This window comes from Oryzias latipes, chromosome 17, assembly GCF_053564925.1.
Source record: "Oryzias latipes strain Hd-rR chromosome 17, Olatipes_Hd-rR_3.1".
Taxonomy (NCBI): Eukaryota; Metazoa; Chordata; class Actinopteri; order Beloniformes; family Adrianichthyidae; genus Oryzias; species Oryzias latipes.
The window spans coordinates 7,796,640-7,807,126 of record NC_136253.1 but is presented as its reverse complement, the minus strand read 5'-3'; the positions used below and the strand labels follow the sequence as shown (position 1 = coordinate 7,807,126).

At 46.4% G+C, this 10,487-nt stretch overlaps 1 protein-coding gene across 1 annotated transcript; it reads left to right on the top strand.

Annotated features, from left to right (window-relative positions):
* The first annotated feature begins 7,589 nt into the window (after positions 1 to 7,589).
* On the top strand, positions 7,590 to 9,778 carry LOC100049440 (Her6.2). The gene is made up of 4 exons (NM_001104814.1): positions 7,590 to 7,661; positions 7,737 to 7,832; positions 7,901 to 7,988; positions 9,339 to 9,778. Exons 1-4 carry the CDS (start codon positions 7,590 to 7,592, stop codon positions 9,776 to 9,778), a joined length of 696 nt encoding a protein of 231 aa, NP_001098284.1.
* Positions 9,779 to 10,487: the final 709 nt, after the last annotated feature.

Genomic DNA, 10,487 nt, shown 5'->3' with positions numbered 1-10,487 from the left:
GCGCACTGATCAATTACGGGCTTTCCCAGCCCCCGCGTCGGCTGGCATATGGGCGCTTAGGGGTGTAAGAGAGGAGCAGAAAGAGGGGCATCATTTCATGTGGAGATCAGGGCCTGCGGGCCGTGAATGGGTGGATTTAAGGGGCACCGTGAACAAGTCTGTTGTTGCTGAAGAAAAGGATCTCCCACAGATCAGGGAAGCGCCCTGTTGGGGAATATTCATGATGAGGATGAGCAGGCACCATGAATTCATGTGACCGTCGTGGATCATCATCTGCGTAAACGCTGATGCTTGCAGAGCAGGGCTGCTGCAGCGTCTGCTGGATCTGCACACACTTTCAATCTAACTGATTGTGACTTTCTTTCAAGTAGCAACACTTCTTGTGTACTTAACAGCTTTGGGTCTGTGCACACAGCCCGCTCAGGCATCCACAGACGGAGCCGCTGGGTCTTTCCAGAAGGCATCTGTGGACACAAGTCATCTTCGTTTGAGCGCATCCGCTCATTTGTGCAGAGGCAGTTTCTGCACTCGCTGCTCTTGGTGAATAGTCGGGACACAAGGCCAACGCGGCGCTCGCTTTTGCAGGCGAAACAAAGGCCCCCGCGTCTGGAATAAGGTCTGTGACCCACAAAGGCCCTCTCCTCCCTCCTGTCCTCGGAAGTCGGGACGTCCCGGCACCTCTGCCCGGCTCATTTATCAGTTCTTCCAGGCCTGAATGGGCTCTGTGGTTGGTCAATAAATTCAGTGATTCGGGGGGTGGACAGTTGCAGCCGTGTTAACGTTTGTTCACAGGCTTGTTGGAGGGATGGGCCCCGCCCCTCGCTTCTTTGTCCCCCGCGGTCTCTCATCAGGTTAGAAGTCAATGGAGGGCCTTGTGCGAAGGTGCCAGGGGCATGGATGGAGCCGCCTCACACATGCGGGGGGCCCTGCTATGGATCACTGTGACACTTGTTAGTCTGCACATGGCTGCCAGCGCTGACCCCCCCTCCCCTCCAGAGCCTGTGCAACACTCAGCTCTCCAAACAAACCAGCAGTTCAGGCTGCAGGCCGGCCCTGCAGAAAGATGATCGCAGTTGGGGGGGGGGCAACAAATGTATCTGACCATCTTGGTTTGCAGGCTGCAGCTACAATAAGGCGGCATTAATTTACAGGGGGAGCAAATCCTCTCTTTGCGTGTGGACTGGAGAGGCATTGATGCGCTCCTGTGGTCCCTGAAGAAGCCATACTGCTGGGGAGTCCCGGCCTCTGTGCGGCTGTGCAGGAGCATGGGAACGGTCCGGGCAGGACCACCGAAACGCTCACACGGCGGAGGGCTTTGGGAGACAGAAACAGACGTTCCACGGCCGAAGCCTGACTGTCATGAGAAGATGAGGGTTGCCATGGCCACCCACAAGCCACCCAGCAAGCATTCCCGCAGGGGAGGCGCAGGGCCCAGGGTCCTGCGCCCGGGTGGCTGAATCACATGCAGTAACCAGGGATTATGTGCATAAGTGATGAGCGCTAAGACGGCAGGTGAAGGATGGCTTGGTGTCCCAGGACGGCTCCTCTCTGCACAGTGAGGATGATCTGGGGTGTTAAGGGGGCTCAGCCAGCGGCCCTCGAGTGCTGAAAGGGCGTCCCCCAGGCGGCTGCTTTCACCGCGTAAGTGGCCGTGATGCTGGTCTTGTGAGACATCTTGAGCGGCAAGAATGGGGCATCTTCACATAGAAAAATGCCAACACAAAAACACTCAGGGAAGGGGGGCACGGACGAGGATGAGAACGCGCGGCAGCCGGCGTCGGCGCGTCCACCAGGAAAGACGCGTGAGCATCAGCTCTTTTCCTGCCAGGAGCAGAGTTTGGTGCCGTCCCGTCAGAATCTCCGCCTTACAAGAATGTGTTTGAACTTTGAGTGCACAAAGAAATCCCTTTTCCCATGGTGCACAGAGGGAAAATGCAGGGAGCTGCAATCTACCCCCAATACCTTTTCAAGATGTTAGTGTCACTGAACATATTTACATGTAAATACACTTAAAAACTGAGACAATGCTCTGAAATGCATATAATCTACATGCTAACAAGTGCTTTAAAGAGCTGAATGTGCTTTAGGCACTACTTTCATGTCTGGGTTTTAAAAATGTAATGCAAGGCCTCTCTTGGAATCTAAACGCGTCTTCAGTTTGATGAGGGATAAGGCGGCTCAATCAGCCTTTAGTCTCTTTGCCACCAAGTTGATGATGGAAACGCTCGCTTTTCTCTTTTTAATCAAAGAGCCCTTCGCGTTAGGTGACAGATGGCAGGTGGTTTCTAAATATGTGTTGCTATGGTTCCCGTTTTCTTGCACAACATTCCTCTGAGATGAACTGACTTGGAATAACCTGACTTGAAGCTGCTCAGGTTGCTGTTGACGAACTCGAGTTTCCTAATCTCTGCTGCCACATAAACAGCTGAAAAAGGAAAAAGCGCCTCTTTTCTCTCTCCGGGTTTAATCGGACGTCCCCTGTCTGATTCCTTCTCGGCCTCAGCTAAACTCCTCCATATTTCTGATTCAGCGTGTCGCCATGACAACTCCGTATTTCTCATCCTTAAGCCCTCGGCGTCAGCTCCTCCGCAGCATTGATGCCCCCACCCATCCCTCCTTTTTTTGTGGGAAATAAAACAAAGAGCAGAGTGAATGTGCGCTGAGGTAGGTAAATGTATTCAGTGACATCAGCCAGGACGAGTCCATTCTGACAGATTCCTGTACCACTTGTTTCCAGCCTTGTCTGGGGGCTGGACCCTCTGTTGGGGCCATTGTCCCCTGTGTATTCCACACAGACTCACAATTAATGGAGGCCTTGTCTAAGTCTTCTGGAGCAGAAACTGCTGGTGGGGCGGGGGACAAAAGGCGGGCAGGGGGAGCCCCCTTGCCTCTTTATGGGGGAATTAAAAGGAAAAAGGAGTGAGCAGAGTGCTGGATGGGATCTTTAAGTGATCCCTTCTGTCTGCGCCCCCCGCCCACTCCCTTCCTGGTCGGAGATGTTTTCATACAGAAGTTGAAAGAGAAACTTTGCAATATTTGATGATGGGCATTTCACTGCCCGCGTCACGGGGGCTCTGCAGCCCTGAGACCAGCTCCTTCGGGGGGACAAGCATCAAACCTGGACACAAAAATGAAACGGAGGAAAGCTGAAGCATCTGACCAGTGATGGGAGGAAGGAAGGCCAATCTCTGCGTTCAACACGTTCGACGTCACGTCAGGAACGTTTAGGCCCGACTGAGTCCACGTCAGTCAGCAGCTTCTGGCTGAGGAAGGACTGATGAAGACATTTATCCTGAGGCGGGAACGAAATAGACAGCAAAAAGTCAAAAAGAATTAAACCCTTGAAAGTGGAACATGGAATGGTTTTGTGCAAAAGAAAAATATGCAATAATATTTATTACTTTTGCCTTGGTTTTCAATTCATATTCTTCATCATTTTTGTATTCTTTTTTAAACATTTGCAGTATTTTTTAATGCAAATTCTTGCCAATCTTCTTCTTCCTCTTTCGGCTTTTCCCATCAGGGGTCAACACAGCGAAACATCCTCTCTTTCGAGGATGAGTTGTATAGTTAACTTGGCAATGTTTTTCGCCGGATGCCCTTCCTGACACAACCATCTCAATTTATCCGGGCTTGGGACCGGCACAGAAGCAGAGAAGGGAATAGGGAGCAGCCTGGATTCGAACCCTGGTTTCACAGATGGAAGGTGCCGCAAACCAGCACAAACTAAACCGGCTCCGTCAAATTCTTGCATATAACAAAGCCTTTATTTATATTTTTTTCCTTTCATCTCTGGTGCATCTCTACAGTTCTTTTTTTTTTCTTTTCTTGTTCTGTCCAGCAAGTGAGCAAACAGATGAGCGCTGAGGACCTTTTGTGTTGGACCGGTTTCACTATTACAAAAAGGGGTTATGGATCTTGGGATAGCCAGGGTGTGAATTTGTATGAACCCCTCTGTTTATTTTTGTTTTTTTGTATCTCTACATTTCTTATGAAAAAGTTGATTATTAAATGTTTTTTTCCCTGTTTTTTGTTTTTCTACTGTAGGCTAAAAATTCTGCTTGTGCAAAAATATTTTGTTGAAACAAAAATGATGTATTAACTGACCTATAATAAATATTCCCTTGACCCCAGGGTCCAACGTGGGACACCGGGCCGGGCAATTTAGCCTGAGGACCTCAGGGCTCTGGGAGGTTCATAAGCTATAAGCAAATCTGATATAAAAGAAGGACCAAGAACACTCTTAGACTATTAAAAGAATCTTAAAATCAATCCTGAAGCTGACAGGAAGCCAGAGGTTTCAAGATAGGTGGAATGTGCTCCCTCCTCCTGGTTCTCGTTAGAAGACGTGCAGCCGAGTTCCAGACTAGCTGCATATGATTAAGAGTGGTTTCCTTTACCCCAGAAAGGAGGGCATTACAGTCATCTATTCTAGATGTGATGACAGAATGAATTAAGATTTTAACTAATTTACTGCACAGCTTGATGGCAAACGGAGTTGCTGACAGCACTCTTCTGAGGACACCAAATTCAATGTTTGTGTGTTTTTATCTTTCAACAAGAACCATAATATAGGCTTCATTCAAACCCCCCCACCAGCCTCCTCTTTCCTTTTCAGGCATCCACCATCCGGATATTTTTGATGAGGACCGTTTCATGAAGCTCATGGTGGAGCGTGCTCAGAGAAGAGCAGCGGTGCAGATCACTGATTGGTGCACGGCGTGCTCCATGCAGAGCTGCAGCTTTAGCCCTTGTTCTATCCTAGGCACGTTAACATTGGGAGTTGGGTCATCTAGACCCACTAGACAATGCTCTGAACCTTTTTTCTTCAATGATTTGTGATCTTCACTGGTGTCCATGGATTACATGAAATCTTTCCACCTTTATCCACCTTTGTCATGGTAGGGAGAACACGTCAATGTAAGGGTGGAGTCATCTAAGATAGCACAAGGGTTAGTTTGACCTCTCACAGCCGTGCATTCAGTCTTTATGTGTGTTTCATTTTATAAAGCAGCTGGATGGTTCAGCTGGATGCGTGGTACATGGGAAATCGGGGTTCGATTCCCAAGAGACACAATGAGCTTCCCCCAGTGTGGGTGCTCGGACAAGACCCTTCGCTCTGCTGCCTAACTATGTAACCACAAGACAAGGGGGGCTCCCTGTGCTGGTCCCCAGCCCGGATAAAATACTGTGTTTGGTTAGGAAGGGCATCTTTGCCAAACCACCAGTGAGAATCAGTGAAAGCTGATTGGCTGTGGCGACCCCAGAAGGGATGAGCCAAAAGGTGAACTAACAAAAGAAGTTTATATCTGATAGAGCTAAAGCAGATTTATATTTTCTCCTTTTTGTATGTCAACAAATAAAGAAAAGTTGGCCATCTTAATGTACACATGGATCATGTCGGGTCACTTGTTCGTTTTTGTTGGAGATGCTCATCCACGCTTTCATATCTTCTTGTCTTGATTACTGCAACTCCATCTTCACATGTTTCAGCAAAAAATCTCTAGAACGGCTCCAGGTTGTCCAGAATTCTGCTGCTGCAAGGCTTTTAACTAAATCATCCAAATTTTTACCCGTCACCCTGTTACTAATCCAGCTGCACTGGCTCCCCATCTGCTACCAAGTGCATTTTACAATCGTGGTTTTAACATACACAGGTCTTAATAGCCAATCACTGGTCTACATAAAAGACATTTTGCAGCCGTCCACTCCCAGCAGGTCTCTGAGGTCATGTGACCAGGGTCTGCTGGTTGTTAAAGACTAAAGGTGATAGAGGCTTAGTAGTGGCTCCATCCCTCTGGACTCCCTTCCTCTCAGCCTCAGATCTGCAGACTCAGTGTTTTCTTTAAAAAGCAGCTGAAAACATATTTTTTGGCTTTTTTCATAATTCTTTTTATATTCTGTGTTTTACTGTGAAGCACTTTGTGATTTTTATCTTGTAAGGTGCTATACAATAAAGTTTAGTATTATTTTATTATCATTTTACATGGTTTTCTTGTCGTTTGTCATCATTTTGAATCGTCATATTATGGAATGAGAGGTTATTTGAACCCACGACTACCTTCATTCACCTTTTTCTCTTCAAATGAGATCTGTTAAAAACTTGGATTTCTTCCAGATCATAAATTGTAAATGAAATATGTGTCCAAACAAACAAGTAAACTAGAGTGAATGTCAAATCCATTCACATTTGAGTTTCCTAAAGTTCAGCCCACTGTTGTTTTTCCACATCCAAAGAATCCAAAGGGAACATTCTTAGAACATTCTAAAACACTGGATTATCACGTGACTTTAGACAAAGTCTGTCCACACATTGGACTGGAGTGGAATGATGGACTGATCCGTGTTAATGACATCACATGGGTGTTGTCCGCTGTGATTGGTCGTTTAGACCTTAGAATAACAAACCTACCCCACCTCAATCCAAATGGTATCTGACAAGATTGATTATTGATTTACCAAATTTGAAACCATTTTTTAATGGTTTACGTCAATTCAATAAACTTGCCTCACACAGATCGATCTGTTTGGATTGAAATAAATAAATGTATTACGTTGATTTATTGTTACGCACCTATTGTTAACCCTGATCACACAGACAAAACTGTTCAGCTGAATAAAAATGCAGAAATCACAGCAGTTAAAATGTCTGCAGCATAGAAAACTGTCTGACGAAGAGCAACTTTTATTTCCATTAATACATGCTCTGACTAAATGCTGAAAGATCTTTTTGCTCTTTCTGTTTGATTTTCAGTTTAAAAAGGAGAAATTTGAAGAAAAAAACCGTCTGCATTCGTCCTGAAGTGGAAACTGTTCATTTTAAGAAAGAAGCTGAGGAAAAAAGCAAATTTTAAAAACAAAGCAATTTTTAAAATTAAAAGAAAAGAAAATGAAAGGTTTAAAAGTGAATCAAGAAAAAATGGAATAAGCAGCTACAAATTTTCCACAATCATTTGTTTATGCTGGTTGTTGCAATTTCAAACTTTGTTTATTTTTGTTTAGCGCTTTTCACTCATGTTGAAGCACAAAGCGCCTCACATTAAAGCAAATAAAATATTAAAAAATATGAAAATGTGTTTATAGACAGAAACAGACAAAATATAAAAAAAAAAACCAAAAGCACAAAACACCCAAAGGACAGTCAGACAAAATTAGAAAGGATTAACCATTTGAAAAGAAATTTAGGAAACAAGACATGTAATTATTCTCAAAAAATGTCAAACTCGTTCAAATCCAGAGTTTCAAGCCTCTTAGACCCAGACAGAACCAGACTTAAAAGCTTTGAGTGAGTTTTCCTGCAGAGGACGGCTCCTATCCAGCAGCAGAACTCTTCTGCAGCCGCTGGTTCCGACCAGGTTCTGTAAATCCGTCAACCAGCCAATGGGAGCGTGTGTCACGCGTGTTCCGCGTGCTTATTGGATAGACTGGGAACCCCAGAGAGCTCGCGCGCGAGCCGTGCCCCTCGCGTGCGGGCCATAAGCCCCCCCATAAAGTCTGCAGGACTCATTGTGCGTGAGTTTGGCGTGAGTTGCGCAGTCAGACGGCTGTCCCGCAGCCCCGCTGTTGGCTTTCCGGATCACCGCCTGAGGATGCCCACCGGGCCCCTGGAGAGACCGGCCGGCGCGCCGGAGAAAGTGCGCGCCTCGTCTGAGAGCAGGAAGGTGGGCTGCTGAGGAGCCGGGATGCTGTGGTGCCCACATGAACCTCTTCATCTCTCTGTTCTTTACTTCTAACAGTCTTCCAAACCCATCATGGAGAAACGCAGGCGAGCGCGCATCAACGAGAGCCTGGCGCAGCTGAAGAGCCTCATCCTGGACGCGTTGAAGAAAGACGTAAGCAGCTGCGCGCACCGCGACGCGCAGTCTGACAGCTGACACTGAACTCTGTCTTCTGATTCTAGAGCTGCAGACACTCCAAGCTGGAGAAGGCGGACATCCTGGAGATGACCGTCAAGCACCTGAGGAACCTGCAGCGTCTGCACGTGAGCGGTGAGCAGGAACCGACCCGGTTACAGCCTCATTCAGAACTCTGTCAGAACCAGTTTCCTTAGGAAGTTTTCCCTCTAGAGCACGTGTCAAACTCAAGGCCCAATGTGGCCCTCCATGTCATTTTTTGTGGCCCGCGAGAGCATAAAAGTTTTTAATTTCTTAAAATAAACATTTAAATTGGTGTGTATTTATTCATACCTAGTGGGAATTGGACTTGAAATATCGGATTGGGCAACTATACATTAGGACTTAAACTCTGTCAATATAACCTAACCTGACAGAATCAAATGTAAAAGGATTTATGCTAGAATAACAAGCAAACATATGTTTTTTGTGCAATGTAATTGTCACTTTAAGTTATAATAAATTAATTTATTGAGTTATTTAACATTAAGGAGTAGTTACATTTATTTTTCATTACATTTAGTTACATGTATAAGTTATATCTGGCCCTTTGAGGACAGCCGCTATGCTGATGTGGCCCTCAGTGAAAATGAGTTTGTCACTCCTGCTCTAGAGCTTTGAACTTTCAGACTTCCGCTCATGTTTTTGAGATCCTCTCGTTCATCCTTTGCTCTAAGCTGCGTCTTGACTCGCGGTCGGAGCCAAAGCCAGCTATCATGGGGCAAAGGCGCAGAACACCTGGACAGGTCTGCTGTTGAGCCTTTGACATTTTACAACCAAAATTTCATGATAAAAACAACAAGAATCAACTTTTTATTGGTTTGTTGCTCATAATCACTTTAAAAAGAGGTGTAATGAATAATCAAAAACAACAGTGGGCTGAACTTTAGGAAACTAACATGTGAATGGATTTGACATTCATTCTACTTTACTTGTTTGTTTGGACACAGATTTCATTTATACTTGATGATCTGGAAGAAATCCAAGTATTTGGAAAACTTCACTGTTCAGTAGCAGGAATTTCTGTCTGAGTCTCACTGCTGGAAGTTTGGATGAAGATGATCTGGATCCACTTTAGGTCAGAGGATCAGATCCAATCGGATCGATCAGAATGAACCAAAGTGAATCGGATCTTCAACCATAAATTATGATATGAAATGAATCATGGAAATGAATCGTTCCATCCCTACCTTAGAAAGGGAATGCTTTCTGTCTTCCTCTGTAAAACCTTTAGACTCTGTAAGAGTGGAGTGGCTAAGGGGGCTATTATATCACATTTACACTATTTAATACCCTCCCACCCCTCACCCAGTTTTGTCTTTGTTTTACAGTTATATTTTGAACAGAACTTTTGGATATTTTTGTGCAAAAAGGCACTAGATTGAGGAGCACTGACCTGCCTGATAATCATTGATTTTTTAAACTCACGTGTTTGTTGTCCTGCAGCGGCGGTGCACTCCGACCCGTCCGTCCTGAGCAAGTACAGAGCCGGATTCAGCGAGTGTGTCGGAGAAGTGACCCGCTTCCTGTCGTCGTATGAAGGGGTGAACTCTGAGGCCAGAACTCGCCTCCTCAGCCACCTGGCCTCCTGCGTGAGCCAGATCCACACTGTAAACGTGTGTGGACCGCATCCAGGCGCTCCAGGACAGAGCGCCGCCCTGCTTCCTGCGGCGTCGGGCCCACAGACGACCAAAAGCTGCTCCCAGATGCCTGCCTCCACAGACACTATTACACTGTTTGCTGGCTTCCAGGTGGTGCCATCCCCAGATGGACAGTTTTCTCTGCTTGTTCCCAGTGCAGGCCTCACCCCACTGGGCATGCACAGCGGCGGAGCGCCAGCCGCTGCGCCCGCCCTCACTTCAGACAGTGTGTGGAGGCCGTGGTAGAACCATACTGTCAGATCATTTGTAAATACTTAACCCTGCTGAGAGACTTATTTAGACACGTCTGTTTGTTTCCTACACTGTGAGAGATGTTTTTCTTTTGTATTTTCTATTTTTGATGCAGCGCAGTTCATGACAGTCAGTAATAAATGCAGGAAATGCTGAGAAATAAACCCTTTTTAAAGCTGATGTCAGATCTCTAAGGTCTTACTATGTCGTTGTTGTGCAGGAAAAGTTTATTGAGACGCATTTGGACTTGACAGACTCGTGGTGTGCTTGGTGTGTGGGCGGGGAGTCCCCTCACAGAGCGGCATCGAACGTGCCTCAGGCCCCCGGCCCTGCGCGTCTGGAGCGGGCTGCCAGTCCGTCAGCCGCAGTCAGACGACTGTGATGGTGTCAGTCACTTTTCTCCAAGCTTTCATGGCCATCAGACTGTGAAGGCCTCCGTGTCCCTCAGAGTCACGACAGAGGAGCTTCCATGAGAATTCAGGCTCTTTAACTCCAAGAAACTTTGTGTCGTCCTGAAAACTGTTGAAACTCAACTCCTGACTGAGTTTCATCTCCTTCAGCTGAGACTAAAGAGGACCACAAGACAAAGCTGGGGCAGCCCCCCCTCTTATCATAGCATCCTTTCAGAAGACCCTGGTATCCCCAAAACAAAGACGGGGCCATCACAGGCTCAATGGTTCTCCTCTTTTGACCCTCTCCATCT